Source organism: Lissotriton vulgaris, chromosome 10 (assembly GCF_964263255.1).
Source record: "Lissotriton vulgaris chromosome 10, aLisVul1.2, whole genome shotgun sequence".
NCBI classification, from domain to species: Eukaryota; Metazoa; Chordata; class Amphibia; order Caudata; family Salamandridae; genus Lissotriton; species Lissotriton vulgaris.
Window position 1 is genome coordinate 68,030,182 of NC_141698.1, and position 27,300 is coordinate 68,057,481.

General features: G+C 41.3%; 1 protein-coding gene across 1 annotated transcript in view; it reads left to right on the forward strand.

The window, feature by feature from the left end:
• Positions 1–821: 821 nt before the first annotated feature.
• The window catches only part of LOC147684665 (uncharacterized), a 120,058-nt gene continuing 93,579 nt past the window's right edge, over positions 822–27,300 (forward strand). Inside the window, exons 1-8 of the mRNA XM_086939723.1 lie at positions 822–972; positions 7,923–7,968; positions 13,295–13,348; positions 15,968–16,021; positions 18,560–18,613; positions 20,930–20,983; positions 22,644–22,701; positions 25,045–25,094. Of these exons, the coding sequence (XP_086795849.1) occupies positions 907–972; positions 7,923–7,968; positions 13,295–13,348; positions 15,968–16,021; positions 18,560–18,613; positions 20,930–20,983; positions 22,644–22,701; positions 25,045–25,094 (436 nt within the window). The 5' untranslated portion in view covers positions 822–906. The remainder of the gene's footprint in view (positions 973–7,922; positions 7,969–13,294; positions 13,349–15,967; positions 16,022–18,559; positions 18,614–20,929; positions 20,984–22,643; positions 22,702–25,044; positions 25,095–27,300) is intronic.

Below are 27,300 nucleotides of genomic sequence, written 5' to 3' on the forward strand. Positions count from 1 at the left end.
CCAGACACGTCCCACTCCGGCTCGCCACTGCCCGGCACTCACAGCCACTAAGCCTACCTTTTCATGAGTGCCGGTACTCTCCTCGGGCAGTGGAGAAGTGCCGGTACTCAGAGCGATACATTTAAGAAGTGCCGGTACTCAGTACCGGCCCATTTAAAGCACTGGCTGGTTAGCGTCACTTTTGTGGAGCTAAGCCAGTGCAAAATGTTTGTAAATCTCCCCCTAAGTGATTTGCTCAGAATCGCTGGATGCGTGAGCCTCCCGCCTGCCTGACTCGAGCCTGGTTTCCCAGCGTCAAACTCGGCCGCTCTGGCCGTTAAGCCACGACTGTAAATGCTTGACTGCTTCCTTCCCAGAGTTTTTTGGGGGGGTAAATTCCACCCATAATAAAATAATGGAAGTCGGGTGCTTAGCGTAGGCCAGTCGAGAATGTTTGCCGCTATGCTCAGACTTCTGGGGGTAGTAAGCGCTATATAAATGCCATTACATTTCAGTATAACACAACACTCTCGTATACTCGTGATCACACTTCCTTTACTAGTCAGGAGAGGTGGAGGCCGCCTGAGGGATACCAGACTCTTAAACCCCGGGTAAATGATTTCAGACCCCTAAACATACCTTGAAGCAATTCATAAGAGACGCTGGGTTTTCCCAATGTATGGCTCATCGATTAAAAAGAGACAATTCACCTGTGAAAGTGTCTCCCCTGAGGGTCTTTTGGGGTTTTCCCAGCATTTGTCCTTGACTTGTGCCCCTGGGCAGGGGGCGTGGCACGAATGACAGAGTATAAAGGGCTTAAGCCGAGGGTGGTACCACACACTCGACCACGCCAGCGGCACGAAGCATCGCCCACCCTGCCCGGCACGCGACACCAGAGCCCCTGCCACCTCGGAACCTCCTGCCACCATGCGCGCCCTGGCACTGATGGGTCTGCTGGCGCTCACTGCCACCGGCTGGGCTCTCCCCGCGCTGGTAAGTCTTGCTTCCGCTGGAAAAGCGCTTCAGATGGTGTCACTGTCACTTCAGGTGCCAAGGGAGGGTCTGTATTTAATTAACGTAAACAATTGGCAAGTTAGTTACGATCAATTCCTAGCGATGGTCAGTTGTAGGAACACTTTAACAACGCTCTTTTCAGAGAGCACAGGTCTCGCCTTTGGGACCTTATAGGTGTTTCGCCGTGTAACAGGTAATGTTGTTGCACGAAGGATATTGTGCTGGATAACTAAGAACACGTATAAGGTCCCAAAGGCGAGACCTATTGGCCATGCCAATGCTTGTTTCTATAGTGCTTTGTGAGGAACTTTCGTATGTACAGTTACTATCACCCAATCGAAAATGGGACTCGTCTTATCCATCTCAGAAAGACGGAAGACCGTATCAACTTTACAGGATGAGAACCTGCGATTCACTGACAGTTCCCTGCAGAAACAACCCAAATCACTGAGCTATCTTCCCAAAATCATTCACCCAGCATCCCCTAAATACATTTAGCATAAAAGGATCAACGAAAGCGTGACTTAATAATCTGTTGTTCAGACTTGTTTTGTATGGAAAAACCACAAGTTGGTTTTTGAACAACTGTTAAAACTAAACCCATAGGAAACTGGCCTACGTTCTAAACCGTACTGTTGTTCACGACACCAGTTTGGTTCAGAAAATGTCTCTAACACATGTTTGACGGCCTGATGTGTGACTGGTGTTGCGCCAACCTTACTGACCTGAGAGGCTCCCGCCATCATACAAAATGTTCCTATTCAGCATTCAATCTAATATGTGACTAACTGCCCAGATCCTATACGCCTTTCAAGAGCACAAGCCTGTTTTGAAATCCCCAGCTTTGTCTAAAGGCCTGCCACCCTCTGCTATGGAAGGATGCTGGTCACGTGACACACAAACTGCATCTGTGAGTACAATACATGCATGCTACCAGTCTTTACTGGCAATTTTCAAAGCCATTTTTAAACAATGCACAATGAATTATTGCCACAAATTTTGGCTAAATGACTGAAATGCAAATACAGCACCCTAGGGTCAAATTTACCAGGCGATAGGAAAACAACTTAACAAACATGTGTCAAAAATTCTTAAAAGCTACAGGCCGTGCAACTCTGGCAAACAAAGCAGGCACGAGCGTCACAGCATAATCAATAAATCATGCCTGCGTACTCTTTTCACATCAATGCCTTTTACTTAAGGATGAAGGCTGTATTTGTGTGCCACAAAACAAGCATAAATTATGGTGAATTACAGTGCCGGTTTGCGATTAAAAATAAAGGCAATTGTGGGTTTGCAGGCACAGTGATTTTTTTGGTGGCCAAATAACCGTATTTCAAGCTGTCGGTAAAATCATATTTGGAAACTTGACGTGGAATACGAAAAATTCTGAATGAACGCAGTAAACAACTACGAGGCCCGGTGCTGCCAGCAGTCTCTCCGTCTGTACTATGAGAAGGCTGATGTGGTCGTGACGCCAGGGTCGGATTGGGATCACAATTCGGCCCGGGCACGGACGAAAAAAGTGGCCCACATTCAAGAGGCGTGGCCCATATTTAAGGGGCGTGGCCCACATTCAAGAAGCGTGCCCTTTCACGAAACACCATTTGCACAGACAAGCAGTGCTTTAAATGGAAAAAAATAAGTGCAGGTACTCACCAAAAAGAGCAGTGGGCGGAGTTAAGGGAGGAGCTAAGGTGGGACAAGGGGCGGGGTTAGCTTTTTGACTTTGCCAAGGTTGTATGCACAAAACCTGCATGCATTGTTAGAATGTCGGATGTATCTGTCCATTAGTTATCTCACTAATAACTATATATATGGCACTTAATTATAAGTGTTTATTACTACCCAAAGTGGCTTTTTTAGCATCCTTGAAATAAGAAAAGATGGAGGAAATAACAGCGAGGTTCTAAATATATGCCTTCTTGTTTGCAGGCATGTCGTTGCTGCAGGGTCATAACTCACTAAGCTATTTTACAAGGATCTTAACTTTTGACCTGCAGGCAACACAAGGCTCTATGCGACAAAAACTGTAATGTTGTGATTTGTTCTGCATTCCGTCCATCAATTGTGTGTCTTTTGCTCAGTTTGTGCAGCACACACTATACACGGTAGTTATTTATCAAGATAACCATAAAGGAAATGTGACTTCATCAAATGTTATGCTGTGAAGAAAGGCGCAGCAAGATACTGTAAGGTGACCAGTAGAAGCTCCATAGTTTATTTTGTGAGTTGGTATGCGTTTGGTATGTGTTTAATTGTATGTGTGCATGTTGTATGTGTGTGTCTACCGATGGAATGTGTGTGCTGTGTGTCCGTGCTTGTGGTTTTCGCAAATGTTTGCATGTGCATGCTTGGGCATGAATGTTTGGTGCATTTACATCAGCAGTATGCACTCATCTATGTCCGTGAATTGCCATTATCGTTTGTGTGCATGTATCCGCTACTGTGTTGTGTGCGTCACTCACTACTGTGTTTGTGTATGGAGCTTGTCTAATTGTGGAATGTGTGTTTTATTTGTGCAACAGTGAAATCAAGCATTTCGTGAACATTTGTTTAAAAAAAAAAAATTATAAATAGAAGGGTATCCGAAGAGTGTGTTCTTCTGAGTGAGCTGCGTTCATTCCTGTGACTCACGCAGCCAGAGTTCAGTGCCTTCCCCCAGCTTGTTTTCTCAACCACGGTACACAAACACTTGTCACTTATCCAATATACGGAAACACGGTTCAAAACAAGATAGAGTTTTAGAAAATATCGATCAAGTGTTGTAATTTTCAGCCAGGGACGCACTCATTTAATAAGTGCTGAAGAACGGTGCCCCCTCTCCCCCCCTTGGATCATAGACCCAGGGCAGACCGGGAGGGGTCCAAGGCCGAGAGGGGCAGGCCAGCTGGCGCCTGTCCCCAGGAGCGCTTAACGTGCCACTGATAGATAACACTTAAACCCACTTTTCATCTGTTCTGTTCACGGAATATTCAATCCAGAACAGTGCATCCCGCTGCCACCCATTAGATTTTACAGCCCCTCTCAGCCCCACTGTGAAAGAACAATGGATCCGATAAGCACTCTGCAGACCCCCCTCCCTCCCCGCTCTGAAGACTTCAAAAGCACCTCACGCTGGTTCCTGGTGACAAGCGCTCCCGTGATTATTTCCGTGTAGACAGTGCTTGTTAAAGGAGCTGCAGAGGTAGTGGAGGTGATAAAGGAGGCGCTGCTGGGCGCGCTGCCTGGGCTGAAGTCCGGTCCCATGAGTACCGGTACTCTCTTCCTGCTCAGAAAAAGTGCCGGTACTCAAGGGGAGAAAAGGAAAAAGTGCCGGTACTCAGTACCGGTGAGTGCCGGCCCATTTAAAGCACTGCAGACAAGGAATGAAAGTGGGAGGATACTGTTCTTGCACAGGACACAGGGCAAAGGTGACAATGGCCTACATGCTGAGCAACTAAAAAAAATAGCAAGGCCCCTTTCTGTCACAAAATTATTCCAGCCCTCCAGCACAGGTGCACCTGAAAAGCAGCAAAGCCCCTGCTATTACTAACCTACTTAGCCCTCCCCAGACCATCAGCTCAGGAGCATATGAACAGAGGTAAGGCCCCTGCAATTAGTAAATTAATCAGCCCTCCAGGACTCGTGAAAATGTCCTGGCAGGGGAGCACAAAACACAGCTTTCTGGGTCATCCAAGGTAGCCAGGTAGCCAGGTAGCCAGGGGGGAGGCTGAGGTGAAGCTGGTGCATGGGAAGTGCCTTCGCAGTGTGTTCTGGCAGTTTGAGTGTTTACCATTTACTGTAGTATTACCCTTGTACCTGTGTATGGTACCCTTTTGTAACTTGCACACGTCACTTTTCTCTGGTATCACACTGTATGCTACCTCTCACTTTTGTTTGCTTTAGATACGTGCACATGTGCCACCATTGCCTACGTAACGTTTGTTCTTGTGCTGGAGTGTCTGCCATTTATTGCAGTATTATACCTCTACTTGTATTTTGTACGCTTTTGTAACCTGCACACATATCTCTTTTTTCCTCCTGTAATGTACCGATTGCTACCTCATGTATTTTGGTTGCTCACTATTGTCACTTTTGATTCATGTAACTTAACGTTTGCTTTTGTAATTTGTCCTCTTATAATTTTCTCCTCATGTATTATTGCTGTTCCTTGTGTGAAGCGCTCTGACACCTTCGGGTAAAGTCCGCGCTATATAAAATTGCATAAATAAATAAATAAATAAAACAAAAAAATTCCAAACATCACCGGGCCCCCACAGCAAGACCCATTCTTCCTCGCCCACTATGCCCTGAATGTGAAGGGCTGTGGGCGAGGTGTTAAGACTAACACCGTTTCTGGGCTGCATGGGCGCCAGGGGGCCGAGGTGCAAATGGCTCAAAGGCCTGAGAAACACCTGGCCCCCAGGGGGGCCGATTATTGCAAATATTCACCCCTCCCCAGCCCAGCCTCAGCTTGATTGCTTGGCAGGGTAGGGGTGAAGGAGAGCCCACAGCTGACAATCGCTGTCTGGCCGCACAGCGAGGCTGCTTTCATTTTCTCTGTCTGTCTCGTGCCCTCCGTGGGCCGTTTTTTTTTTCTCCCCTTTCCCAGTCCACTCTCTGTGGACTAGGACAGGGGAGAAAAAAACGGCCCACAGAGGGCACTGAGGCACCGGCCCTTCGGCCAATTCCCGAATGCCCGCCTTGCCAATCCGACCCTGCGTGACGCCATGTCAGAGCTCCTTAGAGACGTTTTAAGACGGGGGCAAAGTGGGCTTTGGCCCAGGGCCCCCACCTCACAAGAGGCCCCCTTGCAAAGTCCCAGGCCCCACCTCACACGGACACGGCACATTCAAAGTACAATTAACAGACATGAAGCACTTCTTGCCTCGGACAGTGCAGCTGCATGTCTGCTAATGAGGCTTCGGCGGGGCATGCCTGTCACTCTCTTCATCCCGATATCCTATCAGATAGCAGGATAGAGGAGGCGTGCTCGCCTCCAACCCTATCCTAGCATCTGATATGGCAGGCAGTTGTAACTCGCTTGCCAGGCCAAGATGAGCAAAAGCTATGACTCATCATGACAGCTTCCGCTTTTTCAGACTGTCTGGCGCGCAGTTAGTGGGAGGCAGAATCCAGGAGAAAGAATCAGAGATGTCGACTTAGAGTCCCGACTTCAGAGAGGTAGTCCTTACGACCTCTTTTTCCGCCATCACAAGAAAGCCCAACATCCACGCAGCACATCCAGGCACTGGCACGTCACTGTCTCCACGGGCACGTGCACACGCGGCACGGCTGCTAACAAAAACGTAGGAGGCCTATGCAGGCGGGCAACTAGAGCCAAATTTCGGGGGGAGGGGGGGCTAATTCTTCCAACCACAGACAGAGTGGCTGTAAGAATGGGTGAACACTCAACAAAAGCCTTATTTACAATTAATGGTCTTTTAAAGACTTGTTAAGTACTCGAGTGCGGGGGCTGGGGGCTGAAGCCCCGTGAGCCCAATGGGTGTTGCGAGCCTGGGCCTATGTAACATCTGGAAATGGAGTGTGCGTTAAGGTCTTCGCCCGGCCTCACCTGCTATCAAAATACCTGCTACACCTTTTATTTGCATAATATCTGTGCCAGTTGGTGGTAGTTTCTGGTTCAGCTGCTAAACCTGCTCGGTTAGGATGGCTGTTAATTTGTGCTCCTGCCTCCACAAAACCACAACACAGAACTCTTCAAAAATGCAGGAACACAAGTTAAAAGAACAGCTCTGGTTTTTATAGAGGCTTACTTGCGGCAATTCTATTTTCTTTCTAAAAACCACAAACCACAGCTTTATAGTGAGGTAAATGGGTAGAAATACAAAACAAGAGAGTCCTTTGTAGCTGAAAAATTGGGCACAAACAGTTATTTAAGTACCCACCTCTAGCCCTTTTTGAACCTCAAAAATACACAAAAGTACTGCACATATTGGTGCAAAAATGTAACCTGGAAATGTGGCCCAAAAAGTTGCACGCAATTTATGCACTCCACGTCATTTGGATTGTAGATCGAAAGAGGGGTGCATGCCAGGCTCGAAGCAGGGATATTTTGAATACAATTACACCCGTTGGGTGATGGAGATATTATAGCCCTGCCTCGATTTAACCCCTTCTCCTCAGGTTTCATATTGAATAACCACCCAGCAGTGCTGCATTTAGCACCAGTCTGTAGTAAGCTTTTAGGGGCAGATGTATCATCCGTTTTTTTTGTCGCAAACGCTGCGATTCGGAAAATGGCAGCGTTTGCGACAAAAAAACGGGATTTGGTATGTATCATGCAAAAAGCCTCGCAATATTAAGGAATCACTAATTTAGCGATTCCTTAATATTGCGAGGCTTTTAAGAAATAGCAAATTGCGATTTTAGATTTGAAATGTATCAAGCATTTTTGACTAAGAATTCGCAAATTACCATCAACTTGTAGTTGGTGGTAATTTGCGAATTCTTTTCAAAAAGCACTTTTTTTAATTCTAAAGGTACCATATGACGTTCATACATGCCCTTAGGGCATGTATGTGCACCATATGCATGTACATGTCAAATTCAGGGGTGCAGCAGGGTGTCCTTAAGACACCCTTGCACCCTTGAAATTATTCTCAATTTGCGATTAGCTAATTGCTAATCGCAAATTGAGTATAATTTTACATTCATTCCTATGGGCCTCCTGGCCCATAGAAATGAATGGGAAATTATTCCTTAATTGCGATTAGCAATTTGCTAATCGCAATGAAGGAATTCTAAGGAATCGCTAAAAAATAGCGAAATTCTACATACATACCATTTTACACTTCTCAAATAGCGATTCCTTAACAATCGCTATTTGAGAAGTGCAAAATGGAATCTTGATACATCTGCCCCTTAGTTTCTTAAAATAGGCTTTCTTTCCAAGTGATAATTTTTTTAATGTATTATTTCCCCAGAACCCTATTTTGAAGAGAAAACAAAGAGTGGAGAGGGACCTGGAAGGTGAGCATCGTGTGCTGAAATATAGGGTGTAGTGGATTTCTGCAGTTTTAACATTCTTTTTGGGCAAATATTTAATCTCCTGTGTATTGATCAGCTGTCTGATACTATTATAACACTTGCATATTTGTCAGCTATGGTGATTTTTTTTTTTATCTCTCATTATTCTTTCACAAGGCTCATGATTTTTCCACGGCTTGTGAGTTCATCATTTCACAGGACTTTTTGATCGATTTCTTCTCATGATGCTTATAAATAGTCTATTGATTTTAAGAGACACCAGGTCTCTTGACTATTTTGTGAAGAAGGGATACCTTGTGGGCAGTGCAAGGAGGGCTGGCAGTCAATTCAACATACTTTATTTGCAATTCAATCATATACACTGTTGTTCCATACTTTGAAGAGACACCGGTAATGATGTATGTTCCCCCAGAATGGGATGCTGTCCTTGGGGCAGGAGGAGAGAAGAGACAGAGAAGCAGAAAACTCCATTGATCAGTGCACTTGGTCACTGCTCCTCTGAGCATCTTTCAAAAAGGGAGAACATTTCCCACTAGTATAGTCCACACTTCTTGAAGGAGATGACTAGATGGGGACAGCTCCTGTATGGCCAGAGTTAAGCAAAGGACAGATGCCATGCCAAAATGGAGCAGCATCATTTCCATATTGGATATTGCACATCTACTGCACAAAATGGCCGCTTCTCTATCTATGCACTGAAATGGAAGCACTTTGGTAACGTAATGTTATCAGATGGATTAAGCTCTCTCCAACATAATAGTCCATTTTCTGGGAGATAAACCCCAGTACTTTTCATCTGGCAGTGCTATAGCACATTTACAGCAATAAGTAATAGGTCCATTTGTAAGGCAGAAAGATTCCCACAGGGTCCAGCATCTACCAGTGGAAATATCTATTGCACATCATCTGCAGCTTACATGGGAAATATCTGTTCCCAGTCCAGCCCCCACTGGCCTGTCTCCTATTCATTCTTTCCAGTATATTTTGCAATTTTTCTGTCTTTTCTTTTTTCTTCCTTGAAACTGCAGTGTATCTGAGTGACGATTAATTGCATCTACTTTGTAACCAGGGACATTCTAGCTGGTTGCATCATTCCAGTGCATTGGGAATCAATGCTTTGCTTGTGCTGAGCACCTGGTGAGGTTGAGGTTGGCTAAGGTTGCATCGTTGCCCTCAATGTGGTCTTTCGATCACCATTAGAGACTATCCCTACTCAGACCCAGGGTGTGCGCTGTGGTTGAACATCTGGATGTACTGAAGCCCTTCCCACATGGGGTGACCCTAAAGTGCAGTGTGGGGAGGTTTGTAGTGAAAAGCAGAGTAATTCTCACTAATGTGCCAGACTCAAGAACATACATTTTTTACTCGACATTATATGCTTACATTTAAAGTATGTACGTAAAACTCCAGCTGTTTCATAGTTCTGTTTCCCCAATTAAGTGTTCTAGGTTTATTACCCAATCCCTCTGCCCACTCAGACCCTATGAAGGAAACACTTCCATTTTTAAACGAGCACTGGCAAAGCCAGATGACCTGCCTTCTCAGACTGCCTTCAGATGCCTGTGCCCGCTGCACCCTTAGATGCCCACGTGCAGCTTCACATGCTCAAGCACAGCCTTAGGGGCCCAGGTAGGGCATCACATGACCAGATGTTGTGATCAGATGCCGGATATAGCAGGCTATGCACAGCATCCCGTGTTCGTATGCAATTCCATAGGTCCATGCACAGCCACAGGAGCCCTGGCACAGCATTACATGCTCAGGTATTATAGTTACAGATCCGGTGTAACCATCATACAAACACGCATGCACAAGAATTACTACTATTTGATGCATGAGGCAGCCTTACATAACAGGGCAACAACACATGACTAGGCACTTTGTGCATCAATACATTCTCCTTTTATAATATGCTGCCTCCCTTGCCAAGGGACTGTCATTGTGTGCCCTGTGCAGCATCAAATGACATGGCAATGTACTGTCATTGTATAGGCAGGCAAACCCTCCTATGTTAACGCACACACACACACTTGCGCACACACACACACATGTCCATCTACTGGGAATATGCCAGATAAATATAGTCTCGCCTCTAGATGCTGACAACATATGCCAGGTGTAGCCTCGCCTGCCCAGGGGTGCTACCATATTCTCGGTGCATAATAATATATTGTGTCTTAGCCTCATGCCAACTTGCTGGCATTTTTTTCACGGCTCAGATATGCAAAGAAAATGCCAGTATATGCTACTTGCAACCTCATATACCCACCATCTTATATCAGCCTCAGTTTACAGCAGGCTAGGTTATGCCGCCTCATCCGCCCATGAAAAATTGCCACAAGCTCATGTTTCAGTAATCATGTTAGCTGCCGTCCCATTGGACAAGGTCCTTCCATTCATATCTCTGATACTAACTCATTGGACCAGCATCACCGTCATGTGACTGACTCCGCTTAATAAGTTCAGGTATAGGTCCTGGTCCACTTTCTAACTTAAAATGCATCCTGATTGGTTCAGAGGGATTTGGCCTGTCTACCAATCAGGAACAGAGTAGGGAAGGACCTCTTAGAGCCTTCCACCTCAAAAGAGTGACAGAAGAGCAGAGTTGCAGGGACGGGGGCTCAATGATGAAGCATCTCTGCTCCCCCACAGGCGCTTCTACTCTGAGCAGGAAGGACTGTGGAAGGAGGGATCTTTCTGAGGAGGGCGGGACAGTGGGTGTGCTTTGAGGGCAACACCATTAACACAACTTGTGCCTCCACCTGTACGAGGATTTTTCCTGCACAACCACAGGTAGAAATAACTCCCACGAATAAGACACTCAAGCAAAAAAGGTGCAATGCTACCCTTAAGAAATGCATTTGTACAAAAATAGCCCCTCTGGTAGGATAACAACAAGGTTCATTCTTTTCACAACTTACAAACAATACTAACATCACAACATGTAGACTCACATTTAATCCTCTCACCTTCCATTCATTTTCTCACTGATAAAAACAGTGCTCACATTGAAACTAAATGCCAAACATGTGAGTAAATCACAAATATACACACTGTGGTAAAAGGGTTCAACATTTTATGCCAAATATTTGAGTAAATCTCAGAAAGCATAGCAAACGATGAGCTTACAGTGCACCAGAATGAAACAATCTTTTTGGGGCTCTCCAATGATTCCCTCACTATCACCCTTCATCAGTGTCTCATCTCTCCAAAGCCCCTCTCTCAGCATTTAATTCATTCGTTTTATCGCACCTCTCTTACCAGTGTAGGGTGGCGGAGCATTTTACATCACACAGACACATACAGAGACAATTAATCCTACTTGTGTAAATCAAGGTATAGAAAATGTTGCATAAGACAAAGAGGACTACAAGGTGTAGGATTCACATGTCATCCATACTGGTAGGCATGTTTAAGAGTGCTTGATCTGGGAAAGTACAAACTCAGGATTCAGACCGTAACACATTGGTAAGAATTGACTTTACTAATAAGAATTTATTTATACCAGAACAAACCCTTTTTTAGCAACATTAGGATATTGAAGCACTGGGAAAAAAACAAAACGCACTAACCTAGATTACGTTTGTAACTAATGAACTGTACAATAACAAAAGGATCTCTGTGACAAAAGCCGTAATTCACTGAGCTATACACATAAAATACTGTTCTGATATTGATCTCTTTCCCTGTCTCATGCTACCTTCTCCCAAATAGTCAGTGCTTGGTATTGGGTGGGTCTAGGTGGAGGCTTCATTTCGTACAGGTTGTCCTTCAACCTTCATTTCTCATTTCCAACGCACCATTTCTAGGAAAACTCAATGGCCCATCATTTGCAGTAATCTTGCCCATTGACGAAGCCGCAGACATTTATATAATCCCAATTCTGTCGTCATATAATGTGCAAGTGTACCCTGGGAGGCACTTCCTCACCATTCCATATCGAAATGGTAACATCACCTTTCACAAAATTATTAAGTCCTTTAAAGTACTTCATGATCTTTCCAAAGTAAAACAATATTCAATAAAATAAAATAATCCAAATTCAATCTTTTGATTTTGTTCCTTAAATGTCAACTCACTTTCTCCAATCCTCTCACAGTTTATATCTTTGAAGACTTATTAACCATTTTCAATGCAGTACAGACCTATCACAGTGTGGCATTCTGTGTCGTCATCAATAAATCACAGTGCAACAATACACCAACTAACCAATTCCAGATCATCACACTATGACGTATGATCTCGCTCCTTGCCACAGTTCACCCTCCTTTACAATTTCTCGCATACACACAATTCTACAACTTTTAACAAATGAAATTAAACAATCTTTGCCTGCTTCACTAAAGAAAATCAAGGCAATTTAACAATGGGAATATTAAAGTTTTTACACCTTCTGACTTTTTCTATAAAAGAGATTTTCACATTCGCAAGTGAAATCTAGACCAGTGGGAAACAACCCCAATCAATGTAGTGTCACCCTTTGCGCAACCAGATTCTGCCAACATCATTCAATATTAATACAATGACAACAGATTATTTTAATCCCTATCTCAATTGTGTAGTCAACGGTACGCCATTGTCTACTTCACAAACATTCAGCAGACAAAAAAACCATACAGTGCATTTTACACTTTTCTCTTAAGTTTAATATCGATATCTCCGGAACTTAGGCTACGCCGAGCCTTATAACTCTTGAACTTCTCCACAAAAAATATAATCAAATCATTGAATTTACATACCCTAAGACGCTTCTCAACAACACAACAAATAATCACAAATCGTGACACATCACTCTATTAAGACTCAAACAAAACGGCAACCGCCTTTAACACAACCTGGGCCTCCACCTGTACTAGGATTTTGCCTGCACAACCACACGTAGGAATAACTCCCACGAATAAGCCACTCAAGCAAAAAAGGTGCAATGCTACCCCTTAAGAAATGCATTTGTACTAAAATAGCCCCTCTGGTAGGATAACAACAAGGTTCATTCTTTTCACAACTTACAATCAATACTAGCATCCCAATATGTAGACTCACATTTAATCCTTTCACCTTCCATGCACCTTCTCACTAATAGAAACAGTGCTCACTTTGAAACTAAATGCCAAACATGTGAGTAAATCAAAAATATACATACTGTGGTAAAAGGGTTCAACTTTTTACACCAAATATTTGAGTAAATCACAGATATACGCATTGAGGGAAAAGGGTACAATACTTTATGTGTCTTCCAATCAGGCACACCTGCAAGCTCTTTACGCTGCACAGTAAACATGTCATATTTATGCTGTGTTCCTTTTTGCAGACGGGGTACCACTGAAGAGAATCTTTGACCCAATAATTGAAGCCAAGGAAGTTGGTGAGTATTTGGAATGAGTGACTTGAGATGCTGGTGTTGGGGCAATAGTTATTGGGGCAGTCGCACTTGGTCTGGGACTGCCTGTGCTTTTGCAATTTGTACCACAACAGTCATAAATGAAGCAGCAACACCAGGTGTCAGGGGTGGACTGGGAACCCAAACCAGCCCTGGCAAATTTTGTCAGATCAGCCCAATACGGTGCATAGCGAGCACAGCAGGCGAGCCTAACCACTACAAGTGGGATTTGTGGGGATTTCCCTTGGAAAATATAGCAACAACACACCTTTCATTCTATTTTCAATTGTATTCGTTTTTTAAAGCATAGTAAATGATGAGCTAACAGTGCAACAGAATACAACGATATTTATGGGGCTCTTCAATGATTCACTCACTATCACCCTTCATCAGTGCCTCTCATCTCTCCATAGCCCCTCTCTCAGCATTTAATTCATTTGTTTTATAGCACCTATCTCATTAGAGTAGGGTGTCCGAGTATTTTACATCACACACACACACACATACAGAGACAATTAATCCTACGTGTCTAAGTAAATGTATAGAAAATGTTGCATAAGACAAAGAGGACTACAAGGTGTAGGATTCACATGTCATCCATACCGGTAGGCATTTTTAAGAGTGCTTGGTCTGGGGAAGTACAAACTCAGGATTCAGAACGAAACACATTGGTAAGAGTTGACTCTACTAATAAGAATTTATTTCTACCCAAACAAACCCTTTTTAAGCAAAGTTAGGATATTGAAGCACTGGGAAAAAAAACACGCTAACCTAAATTACGTTTTTAACTAAGGATCTGTAAATAACAAAAGGATCTCTGTGACAAAAGCAGTACTCCACTGACCCATACACATAAAAAACTGTTCTGATATTTATCTCTTTCCATGTCTCATGCTACCGTCTCCCAAATATTCAGTGCTTTGTATTGGGTGGGTCTAGGTGGTGGCTTCATTTCGTACAGCTTCTCCTTCAACCGTAATTTCTAATTTCAAAGACACCATATCTAGGAAAACTCAATGGCCCATCCTTTGCAGTAATCTTGCACCATTGACGATGCCACAGACATGTAATCCCAATTCTGTCATCATATAATGTGCAAGTGTACCCTGGGGAGGCGCTTCGTCACCTTTCCTTATCGAAATGGTAACATCACCTCTCACAAACTTTCTTTAGAGTTCTTTAAAGCACTTCATGATCTTTACAAAGTTCAATAATTACCAGGTTAATAAAAGAATCTAAATTCAATCTTTTGATTTTGTTCCCTAAATGCCAAATTTCCTTCTTCAATCCTCTCACAGTTTATATCTTTGAAGACTTATTAACTAATTCCAACATAGCACACTATGAAGTATGATCTCGCTTCTTGCAGCAATTCACCCTCCTGTACAATTTCTCTCGTACACACAATTCAGCAACATTTAACAAATGAGATCAAACAATCTTTGCCTGCTTCACTAAAGAAAATCAAAGCACTTCAATGGGTTCTGCAAACATCATTCAATATTAATACATGACAACAGATTTTTATAATCTCTATCTCAATTGTGTAGTCGACGGTACCTCATAGTCTACACTACAAACGTTCAGCAGGCAAGAAAACCATACAGTGCATTCTACACTTTTCTCTTAAATTCAAAAACGATATCCTGGGATTTAAGGCTACCCCGAGCCTGAAAACTCTTTAACTTCTCCGCAAAAAAAATATAATTTAATCAAATCATTGAATTTATATAACTTAAATCGCTTCTCAATAACACAACAAATAATCACAAATCGTGACACATCACTCTATTACTACTCAAACAAAACGGCAACCGCCTTTAACACAACCTGGGCTTGGATGTACCATGTTACAACGCATACCATTACAACTACCTACCATTACAACGCGACCATTACAACGCATACCATTACAACGCATATCGCTTAGAGGTGCTGGATAGTGGTAAGTATAATTTACTATTCCAACTCCAGTCCCCGTGGACACTAGGGAAGGTGTTGGATAGTAAATTAAACTTATTCCCTATCCTAGAGCGCCCCCCAGCGCAATGCGTTGTAATGGTATGCGTTGTAAAAGTTGCGTTGTAATAGTAGGTAGTTGTAAAAGTTGCGTTGTAACAGGTGTATACCCCTGGGCTTCCACCTGTACTAGGATTTTGCCTGCACAACCACACGTACAAATTTCTCCCACAAATAAGCCACTCAAGCAAAAAAGGTGCAATGCTACCCCTTAAGAAATGCATTTGTACTAAAATAGCCCCTCTGGTAGGATAACAACAAGGTTCATTCTTTTCACAACTTACAATCAATACTAGCATCCCAATATGTAGACTCACATTTAATCCTTTCACCTTCCATGCACTTTCTCACTAAGAGAAATAGTGCTCACTTTGAAACTAAACGCCAAACACGTGAGTAAATCAAAAATATACATACTGTGGTAAAAGGGTTCAACTTTTTACGCCAAATATTTGAGTAGATCACAGATATACGCATTGAGGAAAAACGGTACAACACTTTATGTGTCTTCCAATCAGGCACACCTGCAAGCTCTTTACTCTGCACAGTAAACATGTCATATTTATGCTGTGTTCCTTTTTGCAGGCTGGGTACCACTGAAGAGAATCTTCGACCCTATAATTGAAGCCAAGAAAGTTGGTGAGTTTTTGGAATGAGTGACTTGAGAGGCTGGTGTTGGGGCAATAGTTATTGGGGCAGTCGCAATTGGTCTGGGACTGTCTGTGCTTTTGCAATTTGTGGTAATTGTACCGCAACAGTCGTAATTGAAGCAGCAACACCAGGTGTCAGGGCTGGACTTGGAACCCAAAGCAGCCCAGGCAAATTTTGTCAGACCAGCCCAAATACGGTGCATAGCGAGAACAGCAGGCGAGCCTGACCACTACAAGAGGGATTTGGGGTGTTTTCCCCATGAAAATATAGGAAAAATTGTGTATTCTACCACCAACTTTTCATTATATATTCAATGGTATTCGTTTATAAAGCATAGTAAATGATGAGCTTACAGTGCACAAGAATAAAACAGTCTTTTTTGGGGCTCTCCAATGATTCCCTCACTATCACCCTTCATCAGTGTCTCTCATCTCTCCAAAACCCCTCTCTCAGCATTTAATTCATTTGTTTTATCGCACCTCTCTTACCAGTGTAGGGTGTCGGAGCATTATACATCACACACATACAGAGACAATTAATCCTACTTGTGTAAATCAAGGTATATAAAATGTTGCATAAGACAAAGAGGACTATAAGGTGTAGGATTCACATGTCATCCATACTGGTAGGCATGTTTAAGAGTGCTTGATCTGGGAAAGTACAAACTCAGGATTCAGATCGTAACACATTGGTAAGAAATGACTTTACTAATAAGAATTTATTTATACCAGAACAAACCCTTTTTTAGCAAAATTAGGATATTGAATTACTGGGAAAAAAACAAAACACACTAACCTAGATTACGTTTGTAACTAATAAACTGTACAATAACAAAAGGATCTCTGTGACAAAAGTCGTAATTCACTGAGCTATACACATAAAATACTGTTCTGATATTTATCTCTTTCCCTGTCTCATGGTACCTTCTCCCAAATAGTCAGTGCTTGGTATTGGGTGGGTCTAGGTGGAGGCTTCATTTCGTACAGGTTGTCCTTCAACCTTCATTTCTCATTTTCAACGCACCATTTCTAGGAAAACTCAATGGCCCATCATTTGCAGTAATCTTGCCCCATTGACGAAGCCACAGACATTTATATAATCCCAATTCTGTCGTCATATAATGTGCAAGTGTACCCGGGGGAGGCACTTCCTCACCTTTCCATATCGAAATGGTAACATCACCTTTCACAACATTATTAAGTCCTTTAAAGTACTTCATGAACTTTACAAAGTAAAACAATATTCAATTCAATAAAAGAATCCAAATTCAATCTTTTGATTTTGTTCCTTAAATGTCAACTCACTTTCTCCAATCCTCTCACAGTTTATATCTTTGAAGACTTATTAACCATTTTCAATGCAGTACAGACCTATCAAAGTGTGGCATTCTGTGTCGTCATCAATAAATCACAGTGCAACAATACACCAACTAACCAATTCCAGCGCATCACACTATGACGTATGATCTCGCTCCTTGCCACAGTTCACCCTCCTTTACAATTTCTCGCGTACACACAATTCTACAACTTTTAACAAATTAAATTAAACAATCTTTGCCTGCTTCACTAAAGAAAATCAAAGCAATTTAACAATGGGAATATTAAACTTTTTACACCTTCTGACTTTTTCTATAGAAAAGATTTTCACATTCGCAAGTGAAATCTAGACCAGTGGGAAACCACCCCAATCAATTTAGTGTCACCCTTTGCACAACCATATTCTGCCAACATCATTCAATATTAATACTATGACAACAGATTATTTTAATCCCTATCTCAATTGTGTAGTCAACGGTACGCCATTGTCTACTTCACAAACATCCAGCAGACAAAAAAACCATACAGTGCATTTTACACTTTCTCTTAAGTTTAATATCGATATTTCGGGAACTTAGGCTACGCCGAGCCTTATAACTCTTGAACTTCTCCACAAAAAATATAATTAAATCAAGTCATTGAATTTACATACTCTAAGTCGCTTCTCAACAACACAACAAATAATCACAAATCGTGACACATCACTCTATTAAGACTCAAACAAAACGGCAACCGCCTTTAACACAACCTGGGCCTCCATCTGTACTAGGATTTTGCCTGCACAACCACACGTAGGAATAACTCCCACAAATAAGCCACTCAAGCAAAAAAGGTGCAATGCTACCACTTAAGAAATGCATTTGTACTAAAATAGCCCCTCTGGTAGGATAATTTCTTTTCACAACTTACAATCAATACTAGCATCCCAATATGTAGACTCACATTTAATCCTTTCACCTTCCATGCACTCTCTCACTAATAGAAACAGTGCTCACTTTGAAACTAAATGGCAAACATGTGAGTAAATCAAAAATATACACACTGTGGTAAAAGGGTTCAACTTTTTACACCAAATATTTAAGTAAATCACAGTTATACGCATTGAGGGAAAAGGGTACAATACTTTATGTGTCTTCCAATCAGGCACACCTGCAAGCTCTTTACTCTGCACAGTAAACATGTCATATTTATGCTGTGTTCCTTTTTGCAGGCGGAGTACCACTGAAGAGAATCTTTGACCCAATAATTGAAGCCAAGGAAGTTGGTGAGTATTTGGAATGAGTGACTTGAGATGCTGGTGCTGGGGCAATAGTTATTGGGGCAGTCGCACTTGGTCTGGGCCTGTCTGTGCTTTTGCAATTTGTACCACAACAGTCATAAATGAAGCAGCAACACCAGGTGTTAGGGCTGGACTGGGAACCCAAACCAGCCCTGGCAAATTTTGTCAGATCAGCCCAATACGGTGCATAGCGAGCACAGCAGGCGAGCCTAACCACTACAAGAGGGATTTGTGGCGATTTCCCTTGGAAAATATAGCAACAACACACCTTTCATTCTATTTTCAATTGTATTCGTTTTTTAAAGCATAGTAAATGATGAGCTAACAGTGCAACAGAATACAACGATATTTATGGGGCTCTTCAATGATTCACTCACTATCACCCTTCATCAGTGCCTCTCATCTCTCCATAGACCCTCTCTCAGCATTTAATTCATTTGTTTTATAGCACCTATCTCATTAGAGTAGGGTGTCCGAGTATTTTACATCACACACACACATACAGAGACAATTAATCCTACGTGTCTAAGTAAATGTATAGAAAATGTTGCATAAGACAAAGAGGACTACAAGGTGTAGGATTCACATGTCATCCATACCGGTAGGCATTTTTAGGAGTGCTTGGTCTGGGGAAGTACAAACTCAGGACTCAGAACGTAACACATTGGTAAGAGTTGACTCTACTAATAAGAATTTATTTCTACCCAAACAAACCCTTTTTTAGCAAAATTAGGATATTGAAGCACTGGGAAAATAACACGCTAACCTAAATTACGTTTTTAACTAAGGATCTGTAAATAACAAGAGGATCTCTGTGACAAAAGCAGTACTCCACTGACCCATACACATATAAAACCTGTTCTGATATTTATCTCTTTCCCCGTCTCATGGTACCGTCTCCCAAATATTCAGTGCTTAGTATTGGGTGGGTCTAGGTGGTGGCTTCATTTCGTACAGCTTCTCCTTCAACCGTAATTTCTAATTTCAAAGGCACCATATCTAGGAAAACTCAATGGCCCATCCTTTGCAGTAATCTTGCACCATTGACGATGCCACAGACATGTATGTAATCCCAATTCTGTCATCATATAATGTGCAAGTGTACCCTGGGGAGGCGCTTCGTCACCTTTCCTAATCTAAATGGTAACATCACCTCTCACAAACATATTAAGTTCTTTAAAGCACTTCATGATCTTTACAAAGTTCAATAATTACCAGGTTAATAAAAGAATCTAAATTCAATCTTTTGATTTTGTTCCCTAAATGCCAAATCTCCTTCTTCAATCCTCTCACAGTTTATATCTTTGAAGACTTACTAACTAATTCCAACGTAGCACACTATGAAGTATGATCTCGCTTCTTGCAGCAATTCACCCTCCTGTACAATTTCTCTCGTACACACAATTCAACAACATTTAACAAATGAGATCAAACAATCTTTGCTTGCTTCACTAAAGAAAATCAAAGCACTTCAATGGGTTCTGCAAACATCATTCAATATTAATACTATGACAACAGATTATTTTAATCCCTATCTCAATTGTGTAGTCGACGGTACCTCATAGTCTACACTACAAACGTTCAGCAGGCAAGAAAACCATACAGTGCATTCTACACTTTTCTCTTAAGTTCAATATCGATATCCTGGGATTTAAGGCTACGCCGAGCCTGATAACTCTTTAACTTCTCCACAAAAAAAATATAATTTGATCAAATCATTGAATTTATATAACTTAAATCGCTTCTCAATAACACAACAAATAATCACAAATCGTGACACATCACTCTATTACTACTCAAACAAAACGGCAACCGTCTTTAACACAACCTGGGCTTACACCTGTACTAGGATTTTGCCTGCTCAACCACAAGTACAAATTTCTCCCACAAATAAACCACTCAAGCAAAAAAGGTGCATTGCTACCCCTTAAGAAATGCATTTGTACTAAAATAGCCCCTCTGGTAGGATAACAACAAGGTTCATTCTTTTCACAACTTACAATCAATACTAGCATCCCAATATGTAGATTCACATTTAATCCTTTCACCTTCCATGCACTTTCTCACTAAGAGAAACAGTGCTCACTTTGAAACTAAATGCCAAACATGTGAGTAAATCAAAAATATACATACTGTGGTAAAAGGGTTCAACTTTTTACACCAAATATTTGAGTAGATCACAGATATACGCATTGAGGAAAAACGGTACAACACTTTATGTATCTTCCAATCAGGCACACCTGCAAGCTCTTTACTCTGCACAGTAAACATGTCATATTTATGCTGTGTTCCTTTTTGCAGGCTGGGTACCACTGAAGAGAATCTTCGACCCTATAATTGAAGCCAAGAAAGTTGGTGAGTTTTTGGAATGAGTGACTTGAGATGGTTGTGTTTGGGCAATAGTTATTGGGGAAGTCGCAATTGGTCTGGGACTGTCTGTGCTTTAGCAATTTGTGGTAATTGTACCGCAACAGTCGTAATTGAAGCAGCAACACCAGGTGTCAGGGCTGGACTTGGAACCCAAAGCGGCCCAGGCAAATTTTGTCAGACCAGCCCAAATACGGTGCATAGCGAGAACAGCAGGCGAGCCTGACCACTACAAGAGGGATTTGGGGTGTTTTCCCCATGAAAATATAGCAAAAATTGTGTATTCTACCACCAACTTTTCATTATATATTCAATGGTATTTGTTTATAAAGCATAGGAAATGATGAGCTTACAGTGCACCAGAATAAAACAGTCTTTTTTGGGGCTCTCCAATGATTCCCTCACTATCACCCTTCATCAGTGTCTCTCATCTCTCCAAAACCCCTCTCTCAGCATTTAATTCATTCGTTTTATCGCACCTCTCTTACCAGTGTAGGGTGTCGGAGCATTATACATCACACACACACATACAGAGACAATTAATCCTACTTGTGTAAATCAAGGTATAGTAAATGTTGCATAAGACAAAGAGGACTATAAGGTGTAGGATTCACATGTCATCCATACTGGGAGGCATGTTTAAGAGTGCTTGGTCTGGGAAAGTACAAACTCAGGATTCAGATCGTAACACATTGGTAAGAAATGACTTTACTAATAAGAATTTATTTATACCAGAACAAACACTTTTTTTAGCAAAATTAGGATATTGAATTACTGGGAAAAAAACAAAACACACTAACCTAGATTACGTTTGTAACTAATAAACTGTACAATAACAAAAGGATCTCTGTGACAAAAGTCGTAATTCACTGAGCTATACACATAAAATACTGTTCTGATATTTATCTCTTTCCCTGTCTCATGGTACCTTCTCCCAAATAGTCAGTGCTTGGTATTGGGTGGTAAAAGGGTTTAACTTTTTATGCCAAATATTTGAGATTTAGGGCTACGCCGAGCCTGATAACTCTTTAACTTCTCCACAAAAAAAATATAATTTAATCAAATCATTGAATTTATATAACTTAAATCGCTTCTCAATAACACAACAAATAATCACAAATCGTGACACATCACTCTATTAGTACTCAAACAAAACGGCAACCGCCTTTAACACAACCTGGGCCTCCACCTGTACTAGGATTTTGCCTGCACAACCACACGTAAGAATAACTCCCACAAATAAGCTACTCAAGCAAAAAAGGTGCACTGCTACCCCTTAAGAAATGCATTTGTACTAAAATAGCCCCTCTGGTAGGATAACAACAAGGTGTATTCTTTTCACAACTTACAATCAACACTAGCATCCCAATATGTAGACTCACATTTAATTCTTTCACCTTCCATGCACTTTCTCACTAATAGAAACAGTGCTCACTTTGAAACTAAATGCCAAACATGTGAGTAAATCGAAAATATACACACTGGTAAAAGGGTTCAACTTTTTACTCCAAATATTTGAGTAAATCACAGATATACGCATTGAGGTAAAAGGGTACAACACTTTATGTGTCTTCCAATCAGGCACACCTGCAAGCTCTTTACTCTGCAAAGTAAACATGTCATATTTATGCTGTTTTCCTTTTTGCAGGCGGGGTATCACTGAAGAGAATCTTTGACCCTATAATTGAAGCCAAGGAAGTTGGTGAGTTTTTTTAAATGAGTGACTTGAGATGCTGGTGTTGGGGCAATAGTTATTGGGGAAGTCGCAATTGGTCTGGGACTGTCTGTGCTTTTGCAATTTGTACCACAACAGTCATAAATGAAGCAGCAACACCAGGTGTCAGGGCTGGACTGGGAACCCAAAGCAGCCCTGGCAAACTTTGTCAGATCAGCCCAAATACGGTGCATAGCGAGCACAGCAGGCGAGCCTGACCACTGCAAGTGGGATTTGGGGAGTTTTCCCTTGGAAAATATAGCAACAATGGTGCATTCTACAACCCACCTTTCATTCTATATTCAATTGTATTCGTTTTTTAAAGCATAGTAAATGATGAGCTAACAGTGCACCAGAATAAAATGATATTTCTGGGGCTCTTCAATGATTCCCTCACTATCACCCTTCATCAGTGCCTCTCATCTCTCCATAGCCCCTCTCTTAGCATTTAATTCATTTGTTTTATAGCACCTATCTCACCAGAGTAGGGTGTCCGAGTATTTTACATCACACACACACACACACACACATACAGAGACAATTAATCCTACGTGTGTAAGTCAATGTATAGAACATGTTGCATAAGACAAAGAGGACTACAAGGTGTAGGATTCACATGTCATCCATACCAGTAGGCACTTTTAAGAGTGCTTGGTCTGGGGAAGTACAATCTCAGGATTCAGAACGTAACACATTGGTAAGAGTTGACTCTACTAACAAGAATTTATTTCTACCCAAACAAACCCTTTTTTAGCAAAATTAGGATAATGAAGCACCGGGAAATAATCACGCTAACCTAAATTACGTTTTTAACTAATGATCTGTAAATAACAAAAGGATCTCTGTGACAAAAGCAGTACTCCACTGAGCCATACACATAAAATACTGTTCTGATATTTATCTCTTTCCATGTCTCATGCTACCTTCTCCCAAATATTCAGTGCTTGGTATTGGGTGGGTCTAGGTGGTGGCTTCATTTCGTTCAGCTTCTCCTTCAACCGTAATTTCTAATTTCAAAGGCACCATATCTAGGAAAACTCAATGGCCCATCCTTTGCAGTAATCTTCCACCATTGACGAAGCCACAGACATGTATGTAATTCCAATTCTGATATCATATAATGTGCAAGTGTACCCTGGGGAGGCGCTTCGTCACCTTTCCTTATCGAAATGGTAACATCACCTCTCACAAAATTATTAAGTTCTTTAAAGCACTTCATGATCTTTACAAAGTTCAATAATACCCAGTTCAGTAAAAAACAATCTAAATTCGATTCTTTAGATTTTGTTCCCTAAATGCCACATCTCCTTCTTCAATCCTCTCACAGTTTATATCTTTGAAGACTTATTAACTAATTCCAGCGCAGCACGCTATGAAGTATGATCTCGCTTCTTGCAGCAATTCACCCTCCTTTACAATTTCTCTCATACACACAATTCAACAACATTTAACAAATGAGATCAAACAATCTTTGCCTGCTTCACTAAAGAAAATCAAAGCACTTCAATGGGCTCTGCAAACATCATTCAATAATAATACATGCCAACAGATTTTTTATAATCTCTATCTCAATTGTGTAGTCGATGGTACCTCATAGTCTACACCACAAACGTTCAGCAGGCAAGAAAACCATAAAGTGCATTCTACACTTTTCTCTTAAGTTCAATATCAACATCCTGGGATTTAGGGCTACGCCGAGCCTGATAACTCTTTAACTTCTCCACAAAAAAAATATAATTTAATAAAATCATTGAATTTATATAACTTAAATCGCTTCTCAATAACACAACAAATAATCATAAATCATGACACATCACTCTATTAGTACTCAAACAAAACGGCAACCGCCTTTAACACAACCTGGGCCTCCACCTGTACTAGGATTTTGCCTGCACAACCACACGTAAGAATAACTCCCACAAATAAGCTACTCAAGCAAAAAAGGTGCACTGCTACCCCTTAAGAAATGCATTTGTACTAAAATAGCCCCTCTGGTAGGATAACAACAAGGTGTATTCTTTTCACAACTTACAATCAACACTAGCATCCCAATATGTAGACTCACATTTAATTCTTTCACCTTCCATGCACTTTCTCACTAATAGAAACAGTGCTCACTTTGAAACTAAATGCCAAACATGTGAGTAAATCGAAAATATACACACTGGTAAAAGGGTTCAACTTTTTACCCCAAATATTTGAGTAAATCACAGATATACGCATTGAGGTAAAAGGGTACAACACTTTATGTGTCTTCCAATCAGGCACACCTGCAAGCTCTTTACTCTGCACAGTAAACATGTCATATTTATGCTGTGTTCCTTTTTGCAGGCAGGGTACCACTGAAGAGAATCTTTGACCCTATAATTGAAGCCAAGGAAGTTGGTGAGTTTTTTAAATGAGTGACTTGTGATGCTGGTGTTGGGGCAATAGTTATTGGGGCAGTCGCAATTGGTCTGGGACTGTCTGTGCTTTTGCAATTTGTACCACAACCGTCATAAATGAAGCAGCAACACCAGGTGTCAGGGCTGGACTGGGAACCCAAAGCAGCCCTGGCAAATTTTGTCAGATCAGCCCAAATACGGTGCATAGCGAGCACAGCAGGCGAGCCTGACCACTGCAAGTGGGATTTGGGGAGTTTTCCCTTGGAAAATATAGCAACAATGGTGCATTCTACAACCCACCTTTCATTCTATATTCAATTGTTTTCGTTTTTTAAAGCATAGTAAATGATGAGCTAACAGTGCAACAGAATACAACAATATTTCTGGTGCTCTTCAATGATTCCCTCACTATCACCCTTCATCAGTGCCTCTCATCTCTCCATAGCCCCTCTCTTAGCATTTAATTCATTTGTTTTATAGCACCTATCTCACCAGAGTAGGGTGTCCGAGTATTTTACATCACACACACACACATACAGAGACAATTAATCCTACGTGTGTAAGTCAATGTATAGAACATGTTGCATAAGACAAAGAGGACTACAAGGTGTAGGATTCACATGTCATCCATACCGGTAGGCATTTTTAAGAGTGCTTGGTCTAGGGAAGTACAATCTCAGGATTCAGAACGTAACACATTGGTAAGAGTTGACTCTACTAATAAGAATTTATTTCTACCCAAACAAACCCTTTTTTAGCAAAATTAGGTTAATGAAGCACCGGGAAATAATCACGCTAACCTAAATTACGTTTTTAACTAATGATCTGTAAATAACAAAAGGATCTCTGTGACAAAAGCAGTACTCCACTGAGCCATACACATAAAATACTGTTCTGATATTTATCTCTTTCCATGTCTCATGCTACCTTCTCCCAAATATTCAGTGCTTGGTATTGGGTGGGTCTAGGTGGTGGCTTCATTTCGTTCAGCTTCTCCTTCAACCGTAATTTCTAATTTCAAAGGCACCATATCTAGGAAAACTCAATGGCCCATCCTTTGCAGTAATCTTCCACCATTGACGAAGCCACAGACATGTATGCAATTCCAATTCTGACATCATATAATGTGCAAATGTACCCTGGGGAGGCGCTTCGTCACCTTTCCTTATCAAAATGGTAACATCACCTCTCACAAAATTATTAAGTTCTTTAAAGCACTTCATGATCTTTACAAAGTTCAATAATACCCAGTTCAATAAAAGAATCTAAATTCAATCTTTTGATTTTGTATCCCTAAATGCCAAATCTCCTCCTTCAATCCTCTTACAGTTTATATCTTTGAAGACTTATTAACTAATTCCAGCACAGCACACTATGAAGTATGATCTCGCTTCTTGCAGCAATTCACCCTCCTTTACAATTTCTCTCGTACACACAATTCAACATCATTTAACAAATGAGATCAAACAATCTTTGCCTGCTTCACTAAAGAAAATCAAAGCACTTTAATGGGTTCTGCAAACATCATTCAATATTAATACATGACAGCATATTTTTATAATCTCTATCTCAATTGTGTAGTCGACGGTACCTCATAGTCTACACTACAAACGTTCAGCAGGCAAGAAAACCATAAAGTGAATTCTACACTTTTCTCTTAAGTTCAATATGGATATCCTGGGATTTAAGGCTACGCCGAGCCTGATAACTCTTTAACTTCTCCACAAAAAAAATATAATTTAATCAAATCATTGAATTTATATAACTTAAATCGCTTCTCAATAACACAACAAATAATCACAAATCGTGACACATCACTCTATTAATACTCAAACAAAACGGCAGTCGCGTTTAACACAACCTGGGCCTCCACCTGTACTAGGATTTTGCCTGCACAGCCACACATACAAATTTCTCCCACAAATAAGCCACTCAAGCAAAAAAGGTGCAATGCTACCCCTTAAGAAATGCATTTGTACTAAAATAGCCCCTCTGGTAGGATAACAACAAGGTTCATTCTTTTCACAACTTACAATCAATACTAGCATCCCAATATGTAGACTCACATTTAATCCTTTCACCTTCCATGCACTTTCTCACTAAGAGAAACAGTGCTCACTTTGAAACTAAATGCCAAACATGTGAGTAAATCAAAAATATACATACTGTGGTAAAAGGGTTCAACTTTTTACGCCAAATATTTGAAT